Source organism: Talpa occidentalis, unplaced genomic scaffold (assembly GCF_014898055.3).
Source record: "Talpa occidentalis isolate TD23 unplaced genomic scaffold, MPIMG_talOcc4v2.1 talOcc4.8, whole genome shotgun sequence".
Lineage (NCBI taxonomy): Eukaryota > Metazoa > Chordata > Mammalia > Eulipotyphla > Talpidae > Talpa > Talpa occidentalis.
The window spans coordinates 7,228,367-7,255,382 of record NW_023605194.1 but is presented as its reverse complement, the minus strand read 5'-3'; the positions used below and the strand labels follow the sequence as shown (position 1 = coordinate 7,255,382).

At 38.4% G+C, this 27,016-nt stretch overlaps 1 protein-coding gene across 5 annotated transcripts; it reads right to left on the bottom strand.

Annotated features, from left to right (window-relative positions):
* Positions 1-9,525: 9,525 nt before the first annotated feature.
* TIAL1 (TIA1 cytotoxic granule associated RNA binding protein like 1) lies at positions 9,526-26,799 on the bottom strand. Of its 5 annotated transcripts, none has more exons than XM_037495716.2 (12): positions 26,247-26,799; positions 19,989-20,085; positions 15,974-16,123; positions 15,680-15,734; positions 15,437-15,524; positions 13,470-13,545; positions 12,228-12,336; positions 11,811-11,906; positions 11,611-11,695; positions 11,261-11,384; positions 10,783-10,922; positions 9,526-9,913 (listed from the first exon to the last, which is right to left on the bottom strand). In XM_037495716.2, exons 1-12 carry the CDS (start codon positions 26,276-26,278, stop codon positions 9,787-9,789), a joined length of 1,179 nt encoding a protein of 392 aa, XP_037351613.1. In that variant the 5' UTR covers positions 26,279-26,799; the 3' UTR covers positions 9,526-9,786. The 5 variants fall into 5 exon arrangements, with proteins under 5 accessions (XP_037351613.1, XP_037351614.1, XP_037351620.1 ...); XM_037495717.2 differs by having other exon boundaries at positions 15,974-16,072; positions 26,247-26,791; XM_037495723.2 differs by lacking the exon at positions 26,247-26,799 and adding an exon at positions 21,287-21,346.
* Between the last annotated feature and the right edge of the window lie 217 nt (positions 26,800-27,016).

Below are 27,016 nucleotides of genomic sequence, written 5' to 3'. Positions count from 1 at the left end.
TGGAATCCCCCTCAGTTCCTGCGCCTACTCCCCTAACGGCTGTGCTCCGGCCCCACCTCTCTCTGCCCCCCAGCAAACTGCTCTTCCACCCAGGAAACCTCACTTGAGCCTCCCTCTTCCTGGGCCCATTGTCAGGCCAGGGGACACCTCCAGGCCCTCCTGGAGCACCTTCTCGCTTCTACCTCCGATGCCACACTCTCCTGGTCCTCCTGCTGCTGCTCCCACCACCACCTCCCCTGCCTCTCCTGGAGCCTCGCACACTCATCTGCGTCTCTTGCACACTTACTCCCTTGACCATCTCATCAAGTCTGGTGCCTTTTAATATCATTGAGAAGACCGTTCTAGAGTTTCAGAAAGTGTAGCTTTCCCAGGGACCCCTGCCCCCGAGCCCACACAGCTTCCCCCACCATCCACCTTCCCCACCAGAGCACCCCTGTGTTTTAGCCAATGACCCTACACTGGCACGTCCACATTAAGTACCATTTTTACAGCACGTGCTCCCACAGTCTCTCTCCAGCTGGACCCGCCACTGAACCTCTCCTCTGGGAGACCTCAAAGGCCTCTCAAGCAGAGTCTCCCCTGAACACACCCCTCCGCGGGCCCCGCTCCTGTCTCCATTAGAGGCAACTCCGCCCTTGCAGTTGTTCAGACCAGTTACCTGGGACTTATTTCCTGTCACCCTTTTTCTCATCCCTCACATCTAAATCCACCAAATAAGCCCCATGTCCTGCCTTCAGAATGAGCCCAGAAGCCCACGCTTGTAGCAGCGCTGCTTCCACCACCCTGTCCTCATCCAAGCCACCATCCACACCTGGGGTATAGCAACAAGCTCCTCACAGTCTCCCTGCAGCAGCCAGAGGGGAGCCCCCATGTCAACCCTTGGCTCAGAGCTTCAGCAGCTCCCCATGACACCCCAAGATAATCCCAAGACCTTATAGAGACCGGCAGGACCCCATATGACCAGGACCTCCACTGCCCCCCATCTGTACCTCTCCTCACCCCTGCCTCCGCACACGCCCCTCCTGAGCTCTGCACGGCTGCGCCCACAGTTTCTTCATGTCTTTATCGAAATGTCACGTCATTAGTGTTTACCATGGCAACCCACCCCCTGTCCCTGCAGACCCCTTTCCCCTTCCTCCCAGCCCCAGGTTTCTGTTCCACCTTCCAGCCTGCTGTCACTCACTTGTGTGCGCTGCTGGCGTCGGCGGACGGTCCTCCCAGGCACCTGACATTCCGCCCACAGGGAGAGGGCCTGTCGCAGCGAGCACTCGACAATGTGTTGCTGAATCTAGAGAAGAGATGCTTGTCTCCGCTCTCCCCAAACTCCACTACGATGGCGGGCAAGACATTAGCAACAAGGTGTGTTTCTATAATAAGGTATAAGCCCACCTGGACAAGGTTAAGGGCAAGGAGGTAGTCACGGAAGCGAGAGTTCAACCAATCTGAAGGCAGATGGAGAGGCAGATGGATGATTTAACCAAAGGAAGCGGCAACAACCCAAATGCAGGCTGCCAGGGGCGTTGAGAAGAGGCCAGTTGCCTGCAGAGCCTCAGATGAGAGCCGGGTGCAAAAGGCCTAGGGCCTTGGACAGCAGGGCCTCAGGGCTGCAAACCCTGTGGGATAAAAGTCGCTGAGGAGGCCTCAGGCCCCCCTCCCACCCCAGTGGGAAGTCAGAGCTGTTGGGGGAAGAGCTTCTGGCTTCCTGCGCTGGGACATACGAAGACTGTGGGCTTAGGGCCCACAGGTGGAGGGGGGGGCAGTGAGCTGAGGGTGCAGGCGAAGCCCCTGTGGCAGGAGAGAAGGGAGAGTTTGCATCCAGAATTGTGAGGGCCCTTCTCTCCCCCGCCCAGAGGCCAACCGTCTGGTGTCCTAGAAAAATGCGTTACCTGCTTCCAAGTGATAAAAGTGAAACAGTAGATATTAACATTTTGAGATCCTCAAAGTTGTCAAGCTTACCTGACCCTCACATGAGGAAGAATGAGGGGTTGACAGCTACAGACTTTCATTTGGGGATGATGAAAAGTTCTACAGTTAGACTAGGGCGATGGTTGCACGACTCTATAAAAATACTAAATGTCCTTCATGGGCTTTAAACAGGTGAATGGTCTCTATATAAATTATATCTCAACAAAATTTTAAAAATTCAATTCACAAAAATCAAAAAGTCACATACAAAGGTCCAGAGATCAAATTACCCTTGGGCTTCCTGGAGGGGTCCCAGAACACGCTGCGGATAAAACGAGAAAACACAAAAGACCAGAACAGGGGCGCAGAGAGTGAGGGCGCCGACAGGAGAGAGTGGCAGCCCTCGCGCGGGGCACCAGGGGTAGGGCAGCAGGTGAAAGGAGTGGTGAGGCTCGGCTCGCTAGGCTGAGTGTTTGCACGAATGGTTTTGCAAATGACTGGTGCATCTGTTGCTGTGTTTGATCTATATTGGTGACACGCATATAAAACTAAGCAAAGACCAATCAGACAACCGACTCCAGGAAAAAAACCAAAATTTCAAGAAAGGAAACAATCAAAATATACTATTGAATATACACCTGTGATCAGTATTAACACAGTCCTAATTAGTAAACACTATTAGCTTAAAAATATTTGTGCGTGTGTGTGTGAGAATGGGAGGACTAAAGAGTAATCATTTATCAGAAATTTCCCATTTGACTTCCAAGAACCTTCGGATCAGCCATCAAATTTCACCTAGTTTTGATCTACATGTGGTTACAGAAAATGTAAAAGGAAAAAAAAAAAAGTAGTGACATCAAGTAAGATAATGTCTGACAAAAATGCAGGAGCTACAGATTGTATTGATCTTGCTTAAGTTTTAGCCAGATGGAAATTTCCCTGAAACACTACTTCAGAGATATACATTGACCAAGTTCTCAGGAAATGTGCTTTGGCTTACATTTGATATTTTTATCAGGTGTTTAAGGAACATCATATGTGAATTTTTTGCACTATATGAAGCTTTAACACAGACTTTGGAGATACTTGGGGTGGAAAAATACATGTGCATATTCACATGTGAACACATGTACACATACATGCATGTAGCTATGTCTATATACATACACGAGTTTGTAAGCAAGCCCAGAAACAGTAAGGGTTGTTGGCTACAACTAGCTAATTGCATTTTAGAGACAATCTGTGCAGCCTACATCTCTCAAGGGTAGGCATTAATTCCACGCAGAGCTCTGGCAATCATCAGATCCAAAGTTTTTCCATAAAAAGGAGTTACCTTTATGGGAAGGCAAATACCATAAATTTCTGGTTATCAGGACCATTAGATGATCTGTACTGATAGACAGGAGAATGCATTAATGGTACTTAGTTTTTTAGGCTTCCAGTCAAATGCCAAAACACTTTTAGTAACTGTAAATCCCACACATTAACATAATAGGCTATAAAGTACCACTTTGGATCCGGTCCATATTTTGAAGGGATTTATAGATACAGGTAAATTTTGTTGCCAGGCACTATTACAACCTCAAACAATCTTTCTAGCTGAAGCCTAGTCTGTTCTCAGCCACCACTACCCTCACCAGAAAGTTTTCTCACCCTAACATAAACAGTAAATTCTCCAAGTGCAAACATACCATTCTCAACTTTACAAATGAAATGGGTACATGGAAACTGAGGAAGAGATTGCTTTGCTTTGCAGGCACTTAGAACCTGCCAGTACTACTGAGGTCGATGATGCGCCTTATATCTTCATGCCTAATATTTTTACGCCATTAGATTAAAAATGCCAGATTAAAATCACCTTAAAGCAATTTGAGTCAAGAAAGAGGAAATTCACAAATAAGCCGATTAGCTGAGATCTTAACTCATCTAATAACTATGTTGTCACAAGAAATTGACACTTGATAAGGCCAAGGGTACGGACGAGTACTGTTACTCACAAGGAAAATAAGAACAGTCACCTAGCAGGGAGAAAGCTGAGTGAACTTACAAAGTCTCTAATTCTGTCAAAAAGAAAATGAGAAGAATTTGGGGAACAGCAACAAACCTGCAAATAGCATCTCGACCTAAGCAATGAGTCTCCCATTCATTATTTTTAGTCCTAAGCAGTAGTGATTTTAGACCTAAGCAGTAATGGTTCTCCCATTTATTATTTTTAGTGTGTTCTGCAAAATTAAAAATTATACTTTATTGTGGGGTGAATACACAATATATTTACCATCTGAGCCATTTTTAAGTAGGATCAGGTACACAAGTCTGTAAGTTGTAAAGTTGTAAAACAAGTCTCTGGAACATTTTCATCCTGCAATCTAAGACTACCCATCACAAATCCTCTTTTCTCTCCTCCTTCAGCCCCCAGTATCCACTGTTCTACTTATTTCTATGACATTGGCTTCAGACACTGCCTGTAAGCGGAATCTTACAGTAGGTCTTTTGGGGACTGACACCTCCCCCAGCATAATGTCTTCCAGCCAGGGTGCAGCACGGGCCATGAGGCCTTTCCTCTTGAGGTGAATACTGTGCACACAGACATTTCACTTATCTAGTCATCTGCTGGGCACGTGAGTGCTTCCACCTCTTGGATATTGTGAATGCCATAAACATGGGTGTACAAATATCTCTTCGAGAATCAGCTTTGGTTTTTTTGGCTATATATCCAGAAGTGTAATTATGAAACACAAAATTCCCTATTTTAATTTTCCCATAGTAGTTAGTAGTACCATTTTGCTATCCTACCATAGTACACAAAAAAATTTTAATTTCTCTACACCCTCACCAACACTTTAATATAAAAAATTCTATCTCGATACCTGTGAGTAGATACAAATAATTTCCAGACATATTAGAATTTAAAACCTTTGCGTTTCACAGTACAACTGGATCAGGGTAATAAAGACCTTGTGGATGATGGCACTCAATGCCTCAGGATGCACATTTTAACAAGCACCAAGTTGACGATTCTACCAGGTGCGGTTTGGATTTAAGGAGACTAAAGTACTTTCACCCCTCAGGCTCATTCATGCATTCAACACTCATGGAAAACCATAATCAAGTTGTTATCTAAGTCCTAGAGGTCATGTAGTTACCTAAGAATTCCCTGTCCGCCTTGGGCCTCCCTGGTGGCACAAGGGGTTAGGTCTCAGTGCTATCACGCTATTGCCAGCCACTGCAGCATGAGTTCGATTCTCCCCCCCAACCCCACCCAGCCAGGGAGCTGACCCACAAGCACAGCAGACCTCTACCGTCTCGCCTGGTTTACCTCAAAAATGCAGTTCTACAGAACCATATGACAACCAGGCAGGCTCCCAGCTTCATCAGTTTCTAATGAAGGAGGGCCACGAGCTAAGCCCAGCCGCACCACCAACTTTCTCAAACACCTATCCTATAGCACTTCACTTTTACTAAGGTTTGGTGTATTTTCCAAGCTGACTTCAAGATATTAGATCACTTTCCCCGAGGAACATCTCACAGAAACAATGGTTAGTGAACTTAAAAAAAAAAAAATTCAACAATTGGAAAAGTTAAAATTTGGCGCATATAGCACTATTTACAATAGGTAAGCTATGGAAACATTCAAATGCCCAAAAATAGATGACTCGATCAAGAAAATGTGGTACATATATACACCATGGACTACTACTTAGCAATCAGAGATAAACTCATGCCATTTGCAGCAACATGGAGGAAGCTGGAAGGGCTCATGCTCATGAAATAAGCCAGAAAGAAAAAGAAAAGTACCAGGTGGTCTCACTCATAGCCGGAATGTAGATGATCCAAATAAGGGATCGGCGGGGGGGGGGGGAAACGGGACAAATTATAATAAAGTAAAAATCAAAATCAATAGGCAACTATAAATCAGAGACATACTACAGCAGGGGAGAAGGGAGTAGGAGCAAAACAAGGGTGGGAACAGCACAAGGGACCATGGTGATAGTTCATGGGTGAATGGGTGGTAGGATTTTTATGGGCACTATAACCAAGACGAAAATGCATACATTGTATAAAAATGAAAAATGATGTAAAAATATATAAAATATTATTTATATAAAAAAATCAGCACATGTACTAGGACTAGATTGGAATATTTAAGAAATCACTTAACAGATACATACCTTTGGTCAACTTTAATTGACATTCTTGTCTAAAAATCAAACTATGAAACATTATATGGATTAATCTCCTTGCCCGAATAAAAGCCTAACTCCATAAAAGAGTCAATTACGGTAGCACACCTGCGGCCCCCCAACCCCTACCCCCGCCAATTTTTTATCCTAAGGTAAAAAGCAAAACCTGGATACGTAGTGTCCTCCACCTGTTTCCTACATATGAACTAAACTTCACTCACCATTCAGGCAATTCTAAAATCAAGTCATTCTTGCCCCTAAGGAAATATTCACATAAGCCTTGTGATTTATAGTATCTAGCTTACCTGAACTACTTTTCAAAATAGACCCAATTTAAGTAGCCAGGAGCCCAACTTTCAGATTAATATAGCATTTAAGTACCACACTAATTAACCACAGTAACTAGGACATTTTATTGCTACACATAGAATTCATATTTAATAAAATCCATTCATTTGAACAATTTGAGAAGACTTATATAAACTAGTAATACTCTAAGTCAGATTTGCATCTTTTCAATACATGCTAAAAATACAAATTTAATGTTTATAATATATTAAATGGAAGCCCAAATACTGACTTTGAATTAATGGGTAAGATTTAATTTGGGCCACCTGCTGGAAAAAACATCTAGATCATTTACTAAATTCTTTTTCTACTTTTTCTGCTTGTTGAAATGGACAGTCTGGTAGGACAGTAAATTAATGGTTTCTACATTGGAGGACTCCAAATTAATGAGATTTTACTATGGTATTCAACAGAGCATACATTTTTAGAAAAGATGCACATTTCTACTTTATATCCAGAAATTAAATTTTGACTCAACAAGGCTAAGGGATTTTTAACACTTATACAGAAAACAGAAGTAAGTCCACACTCCACATACCTTAACAGTAACTTTAAAGAAAACCAAATTACTTATTTCAGGGCAGCCTGGAAGGAATAATTACGTAATAAACGACAATGAGAAAAAGCCACTTATCATATAGTCTAGTCTTTATTGAAAGACTTACTTCAACTGTGGTTTACAGCTTTGGCTTTAGTTGGCCAGTCATGTTAGCCTCTCACTGCCAGCAGACATAAAAATCAAATGGGAATGGCATGGTGGGAAATACTAATAGAGAGATTACTAGAGCATAAAAGATGGCAGTCAGAAACACATCACCAAAATAATTATGATATGAAACATTTTTCTTGTATGCCTAAGAACCTCTGCTGCTATTTCTAATGAACATGAAAAAGACAACGGCCCTTGGGCTTAAATTGGATCAAGATAGCGCAGACTTTTACTGTGTGTTTTAATAAAAGAGTCTTGAGTTTATGTTAGCTTGACAGTTGTATTTCAAAATGCTGCATTTCATTTGGACAAGTAGCTTCATATTTTAAAAACCATTTAAAATGAAATAGCTTCCATCAACTGAACTGATCATGAAATCTTGTTCTCTTTCAGATTAAGACGAAGGACACTTCAGTCACGTTTATTATGGCAATATTACTAGCCTGGATAGTTTTATTAAATTATAGAACACACATCTAGGAAACACTGCAGCTGTGTTCAAGTGTTATCTCCGTAAGCTACTTAATATACTGGCAGACCAAAAAAGGCAAACTGAGAATTTAATAGGCTTTCATCAATATATAAAAAAAAGGCTTCAGTTTTTCAAGTTTCACATATATTCAAGAAATGTCTAACTAGGAGGCATAATTGATATAATTTGAGTGTTCTCCTTATAAAATATAAAGTAACTTTTCCTTAATATCCCCCAATGACACTGACCATGACCAAAAGAAGTAAGGGTAAATCTTGTAATAGGAAAGTGTAAATAGATGATCATCGTGGTTGAAACTAAAATGCCATAAAAAATTTGGCCCAAAGATGAGTAGCTTCAGACCCCATGAATTTTCATGTTGAATACATTGAGCTACATTTCTAAATGGGGGTAGAAGGAAAATAATACCAAAATTGTTGTGGTCACCAATTCATAAAACCATCATTATCTTAAAGCTAGTTTTAAGACTTCAAAGGTTTAAAAAAATAGTAATTTGTGTGTACTAGCTGCATCTTACTACTTCATTGTAAAGGGTTATTTTTCTCATTTTGGTGCCCAGGTCTCAAAACACGTCAATACACTGCCTAAACTTTTGCACCCCCTAGCTGTCAGAATTCAAATACATAGAATTTTATCTATTTTACATTACTGTTATGATAGAAATTTGAGGCAGATTTTTATCCACATAGCCTGAAAAATACCTCAGAAGCAAACCTCAATCTTACACATCTTCCCCATTAATTCATTTACAAACTCTGCACACATACAACTCAGCCTCTATTCAGGCTTGCCATCCCATGCACACTACCCTAAATGGAACAGAAATTAATTAAAAATAAGAGTTGCAACTCTGTGTGCTGTTTAAGCTGACTATCCAATTATAAATTGGTTCATCAAACTGTCTAAATAAGATGTCTTAGCAATCTTGTTAAAAAAACTCTAGGGCAAAATATATCTAATTTTTAAAAACACCCCAAGATTTTTAAAAAACACTATACTATACAACTTATAGGAACCTTGAAATAGGTTTACAAGGTTTTCATGAAGGTATTTACATACCAAGTGATGTAAAGAAAGAAAAAAAAAAAAAGAAAAAACTAATTTCCAATGACATTTTAAAATGTATTAATGCATCAGAGTTGTATGAAATTAAAATTAAGGCTTTCTCTGTATAGTAATTTGTTAATTTTTAATTTTACATGGTAGCCAACCTTGGAAATGTGTCTTTTAAAAACATCTTTATCAATCCATTGCATTGGATGCATGGCATGTGTTAAGTGTTACTTCAAATAATTACATTGCTGCTACTTCTATGTTGAAGCATGCTCTTTAAACGCTGTAGTTATTCAATATTTACAATGTATACCATTTAAACTTCATGTAAAAGCACAAGTATGACTGTCTGACTTTAATACAAACACCATACTTGGAATTTTGCCCCCCAAAATGAAATGTAATTCACTACAGTTTTAATAATAACATTTTTTTTTTAAGTTTTAAAAATATGTCTTACTATGGACCACCAGTATTCACTCAAGTAAGTCAGACAATGTTGTTCCTTATTTAAATCGCAAAATTTCTTTATCAGTCTGGCTTCGGTTTCATTAGGCATAGAGAAAGTAAGTATTTCCTCCAAAGCGACTCCAAAATCATGCATTTCTTCCAAATATCACACTTTTTTCGGCTGACTTCGAATGTGGTCCACTTTGGGGTAGGGGTGGGGAGTTTCAAGGTTCAGGATGAACTTATTATTCCCAGTTTTTCACGATCCTCCCTTTTTTGCGCTTTTAAAAACACAGTGGGTTAAAATACTGAACAGCAAGGTAAAAATGGAATAGTATCTAAGAATCAAAATGTATTACCCATTTCTCTATTATATCAAAATTTGTAGTCAGAATTGTCTTTATTGACTTTATTTGTTTTTGTACACAAAAGAAAAAATCATGTTCATATCCATCATGAACAAAAACTTAAAAAGGCAGAACTAGAAGACATGTGTCCTTCACCAAAGCAAAGCTGTGCTAAAGGTTCCAAACATTTCAATTTTTAAAATAAATATTTCCGTTTTTCGATGTCTACTTTCATGTCTTCAGAGTGTCACAGGAAACTGAAGCTATCATGAATTACAACTGTGTGTTTAGAGTCCCAGCTCACTGTGTTTGGTAGCTTGCCATACCATATCCAGCTTGGTTAGGAGGAGGTATTACAGGGGGAGGAGCTTGTCCTTGGGGAGGCTGAGCACCAAATCCACCCATCCAAGCAGCAGAAGGTGATTGACTTGCAAGGGAAAAAAAAAAAAGAGAGTGAAATCTTAAACAAACACAAAGAAAAAATTACTTATACATTTATACAAAACAAACAGCAAATCAAGCAGAAACTACCACACACTACACAATAAGAAATTTTAAGGCCTACAATAAGAGCAAAGAGGTTAACGATACCTACCCACAGATGCAGAATATACATTCTAACATTAGTCTTCAATTTTTAAGGTAACCACAACTTAACACAATGATTACTCTAGAGTATTTCAAAACTGACTTTAAAAAAAATAACAAAGATTTAATGTATTATCTACCCAGCATATATTACACACATGGGACATCCATTTATAAGAGATTTTCAAATCACAAGTTATTTGTTCCAACCAATTAGAGAAATCAGTGAGGTCATACACTGACTTAGGGGGTAGAAAAACACAAGGAACCAATCCCTTCTTTCAATAAAGTAAAAAAAAAAAAAAAGCAAGCTACTTTGTATCAGATAAATCTGAGACTTCTCACACAAGTCAACAGGAATATATGATTAAATTTCTAAAGCTATCTAGACAAAGATCTTTACTACACAAAAATAAGCAAGCAGATAGAGTAGTATATTGGAAGGATAAATCAAATTCTACTAAATGTTTATTTCAGTCCAATTGCCCTTTTCACCTAGGTAACAAAAAGCAAATTTTTAGCATTATAAATCAGTTTAATAAGGTTTCTACAGTGTTTATGATGCCAAATAGTTCAAGATTACATAGTTCAAGCACAGACAGGGTTCTGAGAAAAGAACTTAAGTGTGTCTTCCTTGGGAGACTCGCCACTTTATTTCTTCTTTCAGAGCCCTGTCTGTTTCTATACTGGAAAAACCAAACAACTTACTCTACTCCAAATCCTTGTTGGTTCCATGGCTGGCCGTATACTCCATAAGGCGGTACTTGCCATCCATTTGCCATATACTGTCCATACTGTTGAGGGTTTCCATAAACTTGGCTCCACTGGCCCCACTGACTGTAGTCCACCTAGGAAAAAGCAAATTACGACTTTAGGGAACACGTAAGAAACACAGTATTTGAAGAAAGTGGGAGACAAGGAAGAGAAAAACTAAGTAAGCACCCTTATGTGAATAGGATTCTGTTATTTATCATTGTCTAAGTTTATTGGGGTGGTGACACCTGTGAAAAGAAAGTATTAAGATTCAGTTAATACCACAAAATAATCATTTTTGAAATAGCATTAATAAAATCAACTGAAAGCAGTTCTATGCTTTATTTTTGTTGTTATTTTGTAGAGTTTCTAAACCTTTTATGCAGATATGTAAGATGGAAACCTTAAGAAGTGCTATGAAAAATCGAATTACCTGTTGGAAGTTTTTAGTCATATCAGGAGATTCTTTACCCCAATAGCATTTAACAACATGTCCTTCAATTGTAGTGCCATTCACCGAAACAATGGCATGGGCCGCGCTTTCATGGGTTGAGAATCTGAGAGGAAGATAATGAGAGCTTAACAGAGTAAATACAGATATTCTTTAGTTTGTAACTGTTCACTTAGGGTTTTGCTCAAGCACATTATGCAGGCAGTTTAAAGTTCTCCATTGCAAAAAGAACTAAAACACAAGCCCTGACATATTTGTGGGGAGGGAGGGCACATGACTGAAGGGAGTGGATAAAATCTAAGGGTAATAATACGTAACACGTAGAATTTTACCTGACAAATGAATAGCCCTTCTCTGGAAAGACTCTTATTTCCATAATTTGTCCAAATGGTGAGAAAGTCTGTCTCATAAGCTGATCTTTAAAACAAAAATATAAAAAAAATATTTAAGGTATGTCATGTATATCATGAAATTGATGCTAGTAGTGATGGAACTCTACAGAAAAGGGGAATTAGAAAGGCAAACACTATACCTGTTAACCCAGAAGCAATTCCTCCACAGTACACAGTACAATTTTTTGGACTTGACTGGTTTACTACATCTTCAAATCTCAACTGCTTAGTGTTATCTATACGTATGAAAAAAGAAAACAAATAATGCTGGTGGTTGTACTGTATTATAAAACTGATTACTATGTACTATTAAAATATGCCTTAAAAAAAATGGGAGGAGAAAACTGCACTTTTCCTTGATGCTACAATCTGTAAAATAAGCTGGTTCACCACTCCTAACAGTCATACCAATTATTTTCAATTAAAATTCAAGATGAAATGAGTCTTGCTTACAATACTAAATTTTCAGAAATTAGGACTAATACAGATACAATATTTTGTGAAAAAAGCTCTAATTTTAACATATATAGTAGAGGTAGTAACTAAACATGTCTTACTTTCTTGTGTACTTTTAGGTGCAGGTGGTTTACGTGTGGCCCAATTGGTTCTGATTTGACGACCACCCAACCACTGGCCACCCATATGCACAATTGCATTTTCTGCATCCTATGGAGGGAAAAAAAAAAGAGAACGAACAACTATAAGCCAGAAAACAATGGTGTGTAAAATCCAGTACAATGTAATAAAAACCTGGCACTGCTGGATCCAATATAATCATATGAGTAAATTAATTCACTAAGCATCCTCAGTAAATATCACCAGAAAATTATTTGAACTTAGTGGTTTAAAATCTATTTTTAATCAATAAATTTCAAAACAGCAAGACAGCATTTAAGCAAAAGGGGAAATTGATCACAGTTCAAATATGCAAGGAAAAAATCCACAATCCCTGATAACCAAAAATTAAAGGAAAGCAGAAATCCCAAGTTGTTTTCAGGTATCTTAATTTTATGCTTGATTTGTAATGTAACTTTTATTGAGACTATATTAAAAACTCCAATATTATAATTTAAATCATCTGCCCTCCCAGCCCCCCAAATGTACCTTCTAGTAGCAATGGATTATGACTGTAACACAGGATTAAAAACTCATTTTAAGATAGACGATTTAAGAATTATGATTTAGAAATGCTGTATTCTGGCCATCAATAAAAAATAAGCTTAGATTATAAAAATTTATGTGAATTTCAATGAAGCAAAGAATGCAGGTAATGTAAGTCACAGAAGCTGTTCTAAAATGCTAACACCAAAGCCCACTTTATTATTGAATGTTATAACTCATGCAAATTGCTTATATTTTGGCACCTCTTTCCTAATGAATATATGTAAAATATCAAGGAATTGTTTACATTTTCACTTACATAATTTGCTAGTCATTAACATCCCAACTACAAAAGTATGATAATTAAAAAGTTAAAACAAAATTTTAACATCAAGACTAAATATAATTTACCTTCCCTCCAAATTCTTCTATTAGTTGTGTGTCCTACTCTTGAGCTTTGCCTCTAACACATCTTACTTTCATCAATGCACAAATGAAATTTTAATACTTTTCTTTGTAGTGAACTACCTTTTCTTAGCTACTTATTTCCAAGCTTATGAAAAAAGAATTACACTCTATTATTAAAACACACAAAATTACGTAAAGCTATTTTTGTAGGCAACATCTATGAATATTTAAGTTTTAGATTAATGAGTAAATTGTGTATTTAATCCAAATTGAGTGTTGAAAAAACTTACCAGTTTATTATAAAAAGATACAAAACCATAGCCTTTAGATTTTCCAGTTGCCATGTCTTTAACTACTCGGGCATCCCTGTGAAAAGAAGCACAGCTAAATGAGGGAAGTAAAAGTCATCTTCAAAATAAAAACTAAAAGGAACCACACACACTGTATTGTGAGCATTTTTTTTAAATAAAATTCCAGTTAGCCCTAATTAACTACAGCCATTCCTGAACTCTCCCTAACGCTTCTTTACCTGTTAGAAAAAAGCAGTAGGACAAAAACATGTAATAAACATGCAACCTAATAAATAGCCTGTGCTTTCTAAACTAAATGCTCAAGTCTGAAGATTAATAGGAACAATAGTTTCCTTTTCTAATAATCTATTGGCTAGTGTCCTCTAAGGTTTACTGGTTCTATAAATTACTGTAACAATGCTAACTACTTTACCATGCAATCACTAAATAGTTAAATGTCTTCTGCCTAGTGATACAAAATATATGAAATATTAAAAAATTGAAAAAGAGGAAAAAATAGGAATTAAAAAGGCATACATGGCCTGTTAACAGATTTCTTTATTTTTCTTGGTCAATTCTCTACCATCATTTTGGAGTTTGGGCAGCTGTAAATTTTGAAAAATTGACATTTTCAGAAATTTAAGAAAGGAGAATAAAAAACTAACAACAATGCTAAGCACACCAGTACGAAAACAACAAATTTACACAGAAATTTTAGTGAGTAAGTTAAAATGATTGGAAATATAGAACTCCACTGAATATAGAATGTTAAAATGTAAATACTAAAATATGTATATATAAATAATGTATAATAAGAATAAATAGAAATGAGAAAAAAATCTACAACTGAGTTCCAGTGTGCACAGTTCCTTGCAGTTAGCCTTCAAGATCCTGTCCATTCTTATGAGCAATTCTGCAAAATAACCAGAATGCTATTACTTTTAATTGTGACTTGGACTTTAGAAAAACTGCAGGTCTCAGGTATAAATAAAGATTGAAAAACAGCAACCTGTATCATTTTTATACTGATTTTTAAAACAGTACTACTTACCACATTTAGAGATTAAAAAGCAAAGCAAATATCAAAATAGAAAATTAAGAATTAAATCTTTCTTTCATATAAATTAAGTCTACAGAACAACAAATTGTACAGAAGAAAAAAATTGTTGTTCTTAGTTGAAACATATTCCTGTAAAGCAGTACTTTAATTCTACAGGAAATAAATACATAAAATAAACTGACTTTAATCAAAAAGATAATTATGATAAACATTTTATAAAAACTTATAACCACTTAATTTTCCAACATATCTGATCAAGTAACATACAATGACATTTGAACATAAATTTTATTAAACCACATTTGGCCTCGATCTAGCAGAATCAAATACTACTAGCAAAAAGTATCTACTAATTAACCCCACATTCATAGTTCAGACAATGAAACATTTTAATAGTATAATAGTACTACTTTTTCAGCTAAAATATCAAAACACTTTTATCATTATAATTAAACATGTACATTTCCACCTTAACCACAAGATACCCAAGTATTCACCTACTTTCCCCCATTTACAAACTCCTTATATGAAAGTTTAAGATACAGTAAATATCACATTTATTTTCGGTTAACCCATTATCTTTAACCACCAAATATTTAAAACATTTGACAGAAAGTTATATTTTTATAATAGCTTTATACCACCCAAACATCTGCTTCAAATATAACAAACAGAATCACTTAAATTTTTTTTAACATATTATACACAAGATTAGATTAAAACAAGACCTCAAAACATTGAAATGACATTAACATTTTCAACAACATCTACTAATCAAAAAAACAAAAGAAACAAACAACAAATAAAATCACACTAACTAGGGAAAGAAAATCTTAATTCCAATACAAGTTAATCATATACAATTTTTCCTGTCACTACTGGGTATAGTATTGATTATGATACTTACGATATTTTACCAAAGGGGGCAAATGCTGATTTGATATCTTCTGTTGTAATTTCTGGACTCAAATCCCCAACAAACACATGGAAGTGATCTGAAATCAAAGCATTTAGTAATCAAATACTTAAGAAGTCAGCTACTAAACCTTGTGCAGGCAACAAAAGGGAAGAGAAAACCCTATTTAAGCTGGAAATGCTGCCAGGATAATTTCAGAACTCTTCCACAGTAAAATGCAGCAGGAGTACTTACTGGAAGTATCTTTTTTCTGGCTACTTGGTGTTGTTGCCCAGTTTACTTTGACCTCCTAAAAATAAAGATTATATTTAATACAATTATTAAGCATGTCATTACGAATCACAACACTTGCCACTTATTCAATTATTTATCAAGCAGGATTATTTTTGTAAAAGCACTAAGCTGAATAAAGCAAACCATCACTTGGCAGAGTTGCATATTTGTTTAAAAACTTGCTATGAAAGCATAGAAAATAATTTGCCATGCAAATATATGTAAGCAAAAGGTGCCATCAATCCATTATCTTACCTTTCCCAAAATTTTTCTCCCATTCATAGCAGCTAATGCAGCAGCTGCATCTCTGTGTTCATAAAATTCCACAAAGCAATATGGGTCATTGCTTGTATGCTGCAAAACAGAAAATCCAACAGAAGAGTTGACCCTTCTGCTATCGGGTTGCTGAGAAGAAAATCCAGGAAAAAACATTACTGATAGCTAGGAATGTACAAGGTGAGATTGCATAAGTTTATGAAAGCCTAACACTTTAAAAATAAGATTTATAGCTTCACCTGACTCTCGTGCCTCAGAATACTGTAGCACTCAAACAGAACTATAAAAGCAGTATAGAAGCATAACTACAAGTATCAAATCAAAATATAGAATTCGGGTGAAGTATGTGAAATATAAAATGGAAGTTTATATTAGACCAAACAAAACCTCAAGTTCAGATTTGAGAGATAAGGACCGCTGCTCCTCTCCAACATTATTTTCAAAAGGATGAATTCTACTTATGCATCTTAATCCTTCATAAATTATATCCATTACCATAAGAAATACAGAAAGGAAACAACTTCACAAACTTTACTCCTGATAGAAACTAGGGTTTAGTACTACATTTGATGGTGCTGCCACAAAGACAAGACTATGAGCCTCCTTTCTGCATGAAGAAGGAATGAGAAGGAAAACAAACATTTCAGATTTATAACCAGCTACTGAGAAGAAGTTCCTATCTTTCAAAACATTCTGAATTACTGGAGATTCTAATACTTCTAATTTGGTCTTCCAAAGACCAGAAAAAAACACTCATAATCAAGGAAATAATTTCTGAAACTATGTCTCACTGAAGTATTCCAGAAGAAAGCTACAATCCTCTATCACAAAACCACAATATAAGAAGTATTTATTAAATGTACCCTACGACACTATGCTTGACAGAAGTTAGCAAATAAATATTAAGATGAGAAAGCGGTATTAAGTTATATATCACCTAATAGCCAAAATGGAAATGGATTCCATAAAACTGCAACCTATATTGAATAGTTCTGCACCGTAGAAATGTATTTTTTACATAATGCTAAAAACATTCATCACTGTTCAATGTAAAATGCCCTAGGAAATATTTACAATGTGGAATTCTAGTTGCACTTACAAGGGATAAAAATACCAGATAAAATAAAGATCTGTTCAACAACCATTGTTTTTCATTCCAGGAAAGTTTTAGAAGAAAAATCCAAAACAAGACGTCTAAAACATTAGTGGCGAAGCAACCAGAAGGCATTTCCTTGAGGGGAAAAAAAGTGTGATCATTAATACTGACAAGATAACTATGGGCTCGCATACAAAATCTTACTGTTGTAGTCATGTGAACGCCGTTCTTAAGAGAAAAGAAAAAATGTGGGAAAAGACTCCAAATAGGCACTTAGATTCCACTCATAAAAGAGTTAACATTTATTAGTAACATTCACTGAACAAAGAATCTAAAAGTAAATAAAAAGCAAAAACTGCAATTTTCCCTTTTACTTCTACCTCGTCTGTCCTGGTATTATCACTGATAACCATAGCAAAACATATTGGGGTCCATAACTTTAATAAGCTAGTCTACTCATGCAATACTATCTCATTCAATGTACACACGCACACCCCCCTCCCCCTTAAACACTCACATCATACTGCACTGCATCTCACTTAAGGCACCATTGATTCTTGTCACATTTCAACTGCCAGAGATGTTAAAATTTCTTTAATGTTTGCTTAAGAATTGATAATATACTTGCTATTAACAATACATTTTCTATAATATAGAGGGAAAGCTAGAATCTAAGATTAAAAAAAAGTAAAAAAAACCATGAAACTAAGGTGTTTTTTCACACACTGAAATTTATGATAGGAAAATAAATGCTTAGATAGTCATTTCAAATCCTTTACCTCTCAACTTGCTGTATATGCACACAGGTTTTTAAAAAACACTGTTAAATTTTTGACAATACTCCTCAAAAAATCCAGTGATTATTTCCACTCTCACATCCCATTCTCTCCTAAATCTACTTCAGTCAGCTTCCAAACAGGCTGCCTGAAAACTTCATGTTCAGCTCATCAACAACCTCTCTGATCACTTTTCTGTCCTTATCTTGATTTTCAAGCAGGATTCAAATGTCTAATGTACATCGTAAATCTAACATTGCCAAAACAGAACTCTTGATTCTCACCATTGCCCGCCCCCATCCATCCTGTGCCTCCCCCAGTCACGCCCATATTCCTAAGTAAGTAGCACTACCTACCACACAATTGCACAAACAAGAATCTTAGGGTCTTTCTTGATGACTTCCTTTCTTTTACATCCCACAGCCAACTGAGTCCAACTGATTGTCACAAAGGCTAATCAGAGTACCTGCTTGCCCTACTTAAAACCCCATTGCAACCATAGTACAATCAACCCAAACTCTGTCATGGCCCTTACTTGCTCTACCTGCCTCTTCCACTACCACTTTCCCAGGTTCCAGCCATGTTGGTCTTTAATTCCACAAACACAATAGGTTCATTACCAACACAAAGCCTGTATCTGTACATCCGTGGTTCCCTCTTCCTCTGGCACCCTCTAGTTATTCCTAGCTCAGCTCAAAGAGGTAACAACTCTCCAATCAATATCATGGAACTGCTTTATTTGCTTGATAGCTTCTATATCTAGAATTACTGTGTTTACTTGTTTATTAACGATATTCACTGCTATGTAAATTCGTGGGAACTTAGTTGTTTGGCTCACCATTATATCACATCCCAAGGGTTTTGACTAGTGCCTAGCAGATAGCAATTTTCTGATTAATGAATGAATGAATAATTGATCAAAGGCAGGAAGGAAAGGAGAGAAATATACAAGATCAGAATGATGATTATCATTAGTTAGGGAAAAAACTCAAAAGGTCAATTTGCTTTACTGGTTCTTAATAGTTCTCCTCTGTCTCAGGATATACAACACAAACTCCTCAGCACACTGACCCCTGCCAAACATCCCTGCCTCATCTTCTAGCATCTCTTATAAATGATCCCATGCACTAGGTTACGGTTTTGATCTTTCCCGCTAAACCTTATCAAACTGGATCGACATTCTCTCCCTACCCGAAATCCCTTCTTCAAAGTCTTTCTTAGCTAGTTCCGAATACTATTCTTTTGGGTTTCAGCCTAGGTACTGGGTCCTCAAAGATGCCTCCTCTGACCTAAGACTGTATTGGACCTGTATGCGCTCACAGCACTTGAAATTTTCTGTTTCCGTAGCATTTGTTATCCTGTATCATTGGTGAAAATGATCTCCACCCGTCTCATCAGACTCTAAAGTTCTATGGTGCTAGGAACCGTCTTAGTCACCACTGCATCTCTAGCACTTACCGTAGTGTTGGCACACAGTAAACAGTCCAAAAAATGTGTTCATGAATAAACAAGAAGAAGAGAACTGAAACACAGATCACTGGGCACTGCCAGAGTCTTAACCAGAGAAGTATAAAAAGTTAAATTTTCTTTGAAAAACAGGAAAACAAGATTATTACCCTAACAATTTAAATCCCTACCTACATAAAACTGCTCAGTCATCAGTACTGACTGAAAATGGACATAGCGCCTGGTGATGTACTATGTATATGATAACCTAATGTTCTTCTACCAGACACCAGTTCCTAAATTTTAAGTATATACTATTTGAATTGGTAACATGCTTACTGGAATTTAAAAAATTACCCTCTAGTTTTTCAACACTCTGAGATAAGCTATAACAACCTTTTATAAGCAGAATCACTTGAAGCAAACTACATCACATGAAGAATGCCCATGTGAGAATAACAGCAACAGAAACTTTGTTCTCTCAAAATTCCATTCTAAACCTGGTTTACAGCCAAATCAAATAAGGCAACACAACAAACATAAACCACCCACCCCCCCCAATTAGAAGAACTGGAGGCTCAAAATGAAATTTTAAAATGATCCCAATCCACTCACATCTCTCAAATTATTAAAATAGCAAGATAATTGTCAGCACATGAAACCTGGGAGATCTTACCTCTGTTATCATTTTACAGCTTTTACAGGGTCCAATCTGACTGAATAACTGAAGTATAAGGACTTCTGTCACATCTCTGGAAAGGTTACCTACGTATCTGAACAAGAAAAAAATACATTATCAGCATTTCCCTTCAGCTCTGGCTCTACGTGTTATCATTTAACTCATCACAATTTATTTCACTTTAAATTCCTTTGCCTTCAATAAAATCTTTCCTCATTGTATTTATTTAAGCCTGATTCTATAAAAGATTAACCCTTATTTAGGAAAGCAACACTTGTTCTTAGGCCACTAAAGTACCACTTCAAAAGATTTTATAAAGAACAAATCAATATGACTGCATGCCCCAAAGCATATTATTCTGAACCCTGTTCCATTTCTCTTTTTATTTGTTAGAACAAAATAATAAAATTTTAAACAGGTCTCAAGATAACAACTACAATTTCTGGATGTGAAACACAATTCAAAATAATGTATAACATATACACAAATAATACAAACACTGATTCATTAGAACATCTGATCATAAAGGATAGCAGACATAAGGTGAATTTATCTTAGGCCCTGACCAAAGCTATAACATGAACAAAGAACAGAATTAGGGTACGATTATAAAAAAAAAAAAAAAACCACAGAAATTAGATAATTTTGTTTTGCTCTGCTAAGTAAGACTTTCTTAAATTACAATTTAAATATTTTTGTCTACAGTACAGTTAAGTTAAAAAAAGAGAGAGAACATCACTACCCAGAGATGACCACTTTAGTTTGTCTTGTTTCATGGATTTACCTTTATTTAAGTTTTTTGGGTACTCAGTGTACACTCATGTGTTCCCCAAACACATCTATTATGAATCACCTCATAAAACAAACATCTGTAAAATTTTACATAGTTTCTTCTGGAAAGGGACATAAGTTTTATTTTCCTAACTATAATATGCAACATCTGGAAACCGAGCACTGAACCCAAAATAAGCCTAGTATCTCTGGTTACCATATTAAAAACATAGCTGCTTTAAAAGCTAGAACACTCTGAAAAGGAAATGTAAGACTGAGAAAGGTAAGGTCAATGAAAAATAAACAACTTATGAAGAATAAGTAGCAATTTTCCAGTTCGGGTAGGAATTTCACTGCAGTTGGTACTAGCAATTCAAAGTCACAAGTTCTAAAAATGAAACACAAGTTTCATGATACTGAAATAGAAGACTAAACCAACAACAACCTCAGTTAGGTCCACTATGCCATCCTTTCCCTATAATTAAAGTATAACAGACTCATCAGTAGGCTACATAGTGACATACTTTTTCCAGCAGTAGTGAAAGGTTATAGGATTAGGAGGAGCTAGCCAGGAGACTGCAGGTCCCGTTTTCACTCATACGGGTTTATGAGCCTGTATTCATGTAATCGTTGCTTTCTGTACAAGGCAGACCTATCTATAAAGAAAATGGACAAGTGACCTTGGTTCTCTAGGTATTACATAACCTAAAGAGCTAGTTAACTCACTTCTAATAGGAATGGTTTTCACATATTGAAGCTAATGAGCAAAGCAACAAAGTTAGAATTACATTTTAATATAACAAATTTTAGATGATTCCAATTTAAATCTGTTTAAATTCCTGTTTAAACATCACCTTGTTCAGAAAAAACTGCATGGGCTGATTACCTTCCATACCTAACAGTCACAATGGACACTATTATTGTTTAGTAGGATTTTATTTCAAGTGAATATTTCCAATAATGCATATATTCTGAAGACTTTCTAGAGGCATATATATTTAGATAAGTTAATTTCCATTTCAAGTACTGATACCCTAGAGCAAAATGTTAATTTAAGTTTTAGAATGCTATGAAATATTTATAGAAAATCCAGTTTTAAGGTTTTTTAGTTTTTCAAAACTCTCTACCAAAAGTTCAGTGGTAAAACAGCAATTAAATTACAAAAATAAATATTAAAAAGGCCTTTCATAACAGTACATGGAACATCAATTTACCAGGATTAAAAGAACATAATTCACTTAAATTTTAGATTGCCTTTTCTTTTCCTCAGAGTTCTGTATTCTTATGTCTTCAACCATCATGATACTTAATAAACCTTTACAGCTTTAAAAGTACTGTGCTCTGTAGCTTAAGTACCTTTATGTCATTGTGAAATTATCTGTTCCAAAATAAAGACTAACAAAAACATTTAAGACAAATGTTCAACACTTAACCTGATAAGAACCTCATCTTTTGGCAATGACGGGAATGACATCCTTTCCTTATTAAATTATAGTTTCTACACTTCACTACTGTCTACTCAAGTTATAAAGAGGTCAACACAGTCTAAAGTTCTAATGTTTAAATATAAAATTTCTATTTGAAGAACAGACACAAAACAAGAGAAAAAGACAAATGCTTCAAATTCTTGTATTGTTGCATTTAGAGGCCAATTCAAAGAATAAATAATTAGAAAGTTCCAAAAATGGCTTTTCACTCAAGAAAAAGAAAAGGCAGCATATCATAGGTCTATTCCGTCTGCCAAGAACAGAAATTGTAGAAACTAAAGCATTAAAACAGAAAATGATGCCTTTATTCCTACATCAGAGTTTAAAATCCATCTAGAAAAGTTGGCAGTTTCACAGTAGGCAAAAGTTCACATTGCCAAACTACTTCCTATGACCAACTGGGCTGAATTTGAAGTTAAGAATATCATGCCTTTCAGAAGACTAATCACACTTTTTCACTGCGCTTTCACTCTGCAAAGAGTAGGCCTACCAAGACTGAAATCACCAAAACTCTCACACAAGAAACCATGGTCAACTTTCTACAGAAGTAACATTTTGCTTTTGTTCTTAACAAGTTTCTATGTAAGAGGAGATTTTTCAATGGCCTCTAATCAACAACAGATCAATTTTGTCAACAATTCGTTTTAGGAAAGAGGCAGGGTAGAGGAAAGGTACAAATGGTTTGACCAAAGGCATAAGGGATATTGACGCACAAACACTTTTAAAGAAACAGTGATTAAGTTGAATGAGGGACTGAACTTTTAGTCCCAATACAGCCAAATCTGTGGTATAGCTACTCAGTTTTATAATGGGATAGAATATTGCCCGTAAATCTTTAAACTATAACTCACTGGCTTATTTCTTCCTTTGACTGAATTACAGGAAGAGAAGAACCTTAAAGGATGGCACTGCATAACATGGTATAATCCCAGATTCACAAATCCTAGTCATTTTTGTGTACTGGATAGATGAACATGAAATAAACTACAGCAGAATTTATATAATTTAAGGTTGTGGTATAGACTCAGACATACACCATGGATCAAATCACTGCACTTGAAGATACCCACAACACAAGTCTGAAATGAGAGTCCTACAAGGTAGGTGTTAGGCAGTCTAGTTCCAACACCAGTATTACACAGCAGCATGAGCTCGTTTGTTCTTTCAGATCACAAGCTAATCAATACACAGCCTCCCCCCCCCCTCCGCCCCATAAATGTGAAATGAGAATGGACATCAGAAAATAGAACTTTAAAGCACTGTATGACAAATAAACTTTAGGATCAACATCAAAGCAATTCTATGCTACTTTAAATACCATCAAATAAATTAGTAATACTGTAGGTAATGAATATTTAAAGACCTACCTAGGCTATAAACACCATATTGTTTTCTGATGATAGAACCATATGTCTTAGCTTGTGTGTGTCTGCAGGAAAAAAACCTCACTAGTAACACACAGGCATTTTAAGGAAACAGTTTAAGATAAGTTTTGTTAAAAGTACATTGTTTTAAAACATACTAGTCATTTGAAAATCTAATCCACAGTTTAAAATGTAAAGTAAAAGGTTCTCCATAAATAAAGAAAACAAATCCCTACTAGACATCAACCTCTAAAGTCACTTCAAAGTTTTCATCACGTTACTTGTAACTAAAAGAACCCTCAGAGGAGAAATACGTAAAATGAGTACTTAAAAAACAACTGTTAGGCATTTATTTTATTAAATTCTGACAAAAATCTCAATTGTGAAACATTTGCCCTTATCTGAAAATTTTACATTTAAGAAACATAAGAATCTGTACAGAATGCACCATATGACAGTCATGCCTGCCTATAATTTTAAGTCAATCAGAACTTTTAAATCAGGACTTAATTTAAGAAAAAAAGTAAAATCATGGTAAAACATTAGAGTACCTCTTATCTTCCAGGCAGTGAGCTAACTGCTGCAGCAGGCAGTCCTAGTCTACAAAATACCCCTTCCCATGCAGAAGAGGGGGAGAAGGAAAAAGAAGACAGCAGTAGTAAAGGTGACTGACAACAGGGAGCGCTAAGCTCAAGATGCTTTTATTTTTATGTATAAATGTCACATTTCTAGAGAGCTGTAAACATAAGACAACTTAAGTGTGCAGGTAAGAAATAAGTTACAAAGAAGTTAGCGTATTAAGCCTACTGGAGAAAGGGTGACGGAAATGAAGACAGGGCAGATGCAAAGAGAGTTACACAACAAAACCAGAATTCTTCTTCATAGGGAATAGATACAGTTAATGAGAAAAGTGGCTTGAGAATCTACCAATTATTCAGTAGCTATTATGATGCCATGATGACACTTCAGATTTTTAGATACAATTTAACTTTTATCTTTGTTAAATACAACCCAGCTAGGCCTAAACACAGCTTTCCCAGGTGCTTCCATCAAAGTACACATCTCTAACCAAATACCAAGCCTTGGCTTCAGAAGGATAAATTTCAAGTGTGTCCCATTCTCTTTTCTGGGAAGATAGGGCAGAAATGAAAGACAGTACATAAACACATAAACACAAACATGAAAGTTCTACTAAGCAGGCTTTCCATACAAGCATTTGTTATGCTTAAGTTGACCTGACAGTCTCAGTACAGCATGGCAAATACTCTGGAGAGACATCAGAGAAACAGGAATAAAATGACTGCGAGGCCAGACACACACACACAAAAACGAAAATCAAAAATAAAAACCTGTATCAATATTGAACATTAATAACCTATCTTCTTTACGGAGGACTTGCTCTGGTAGGAGTGAGGAGAGGAGAAGCTGGTTAAACTTCCTGAGAACCCATTCACCTTCACCTATTCCCCAAAAGTAATGTCCCCATCAGAGAGCAGAGCCAAATGAACTATGATCTCATCAATACGAGCAGAGGCAGAAGAAAACAAAGCAGCGATCTGACTCCTACTACTCGAGGTGGGGATGCTGAGCTTCCAGGGAGGCTAGGAAATCCCAAGATGCCCAGCTCATGCATTTAATGAGAAATTACTCCTCTTCTTTTTTTTTTTTTTTTTTAACGCAGGAAAAAAGAAGGGAATGCCACACTATCCGGAAAGGAATGCAAATGCTGAGTCATCACTCCTCATTGGGAAAAGAAGGAAACTCGAACGAGCGGTTGGAAGATGAAATTCATTCATTAGACTGGGCTTCAGGTAAAAAGGCACAGCAAGACGGATGACAGAGCGCTCAGGAGACACACACGGAATAGCAGACAGAGCCAGCATTTTAATCCCACGGTGACGGTCCCGCCGCGCACACACAGTGGGGAGACGTGCACACCGGAGGAGCGAAAGCAGTTTAACAACGGGCTGTCAGTGCGGCGGCAGGAGCGCGCGGGGGAAACTTCGTGATCCAAGAAGGGAGCGAGGCTCCGGCCGCCAGAGACGTCCTTTCGCACTTCAAAAGTAGCGGGCGCCGGGGCAGTGTTTCTGACAGCGTGGGCGGGGGCACGTGGGGCAGAGAGCAGGGGCTGGCGCGGCGGAAGTGTCCGGCTTCCTCACAGCTTGGCTGGGACAGCAGCGGGGAGCGACTGGAGCCGGGGCCCGGGGGGCTCGGGCGCCCCTTCCCCCCGGCCCGCAGGGGAGGCGGCCCCGGTCCCACCCCCGTCCCACCCCCCGCAGGCCCGGCCCAGCCCAGCCCAGCGCCCCCCAGGCTGAGGGAGCTCCGGGGCTCGCTCGGGTCTGACAGCCCCCGCGGGGCAGAGACCCCGCCGAGGAGGGGCGCGCGAGGAGGGGCGCGCGGGGGAGGGGTCGAGACGCGCCCCCGGCCCCAGCCGGAGCAGTGACTGCGCTGGGGGGAAGGGAGGGCTTCCCTGCCGCCGAAAAGGGGACGGAGGAGCAACGCGCGGCGCGGCCGCGCCACCCCGGCCGCGGAGCTGCCGAGAGTCCAGGCTGGGCCCGATCTCCTGCTCCCTCCCTCAGCGGCCCGCGGTGTCCGGGCCTCTCGGCGCCGGCACTCCACGTCTCGGTACTCACAGAGTCCGGGGCTGCCCGTCGTCTTCCATCATGGTGGGTGCGACGGAGCGATCCCGGGACAAGGGGGAGGGCAGGGCTGGGGAGGGGAGGGGGTGGGGAGGAAGGGGAGGGGGGCTCCGGGCACCGGCTGGGGACAGAGGAAAAGGCACCGAACCCGGCTCTAGGGCGCTCTCCCCCCAGCCCGCTCCGGACACTGCGCTCCAACCAGGAGGAGCAGGAGGAGGAGGAGGATGAACAAAATGGCCGCCGCCACCAGCCAGGCAGGAAACGGGGCAGAGCGCAGGCGCGGCCCGCCAGGTCACCGCTCAGGCCAACCGCGACGGCCTGCCAGGGGGATAGCTGAGGGGGCTAGAAAAACGGGCCGCTGAAGAAATCCCGGGCCTGGCCACGGCCGGCCACGTCGCCACCGTGCGCCTGCCGGCCGAGCGGAACCCAACCAACTCAAGGAGAGACTGAGGAAAAAGAGAAGCGCCGCCACACTCAAGTCTCTGGGAATTGTGGTCCTGGAAGGCGAGAGGGAAGCACTTCTCCAGAAGACTTCTGGGAACTGTAGTTCAAGCGGACGGCTGGCGCCCGCGCCGCACCAAGACATGAAGAGGAGACTTCTGGGTAGCGTAGTCGTACGTAAGGTCGTGCGGCGACCAGGAAGTCAGCGTGCTGGGAAGGGAGGAGGAGAATAAAAGCGACGTTGAAAGGCGGGGAAGCGCGGTGGGAAAAAACGCTGTCTGGGAAGTAAACTACAAGTCCCAGAGTGCCCCGCGCAGGGGGCC

What these genes read in the sequence shown, in the direction of transcription:
- TIAL1 (XM_037495716.2), bottom strand. Translation starts at nt 26,278, where the DNA reads ATGATGGAAGACGACGGGCAGCCCCGGACTCT. An exon ending in GCTGTAAAATGATAACAGAG is followed by an intron (nt 16,124 to 19,988) that starts GTAAGATCTCCC and finishes TTTTCTTCTCAG; the next exon opens with CAACCCGATAGCAGAAGGGT. An exon ending in TGACTAAAAACTTCCAACAG is followed by an intron (nt 10,923 to 11,260) that starts GTAATTCGATTT and finishes GCTTTTTCCTAG; the next exon opens with GTGGACTACAGTCAGTGGGG.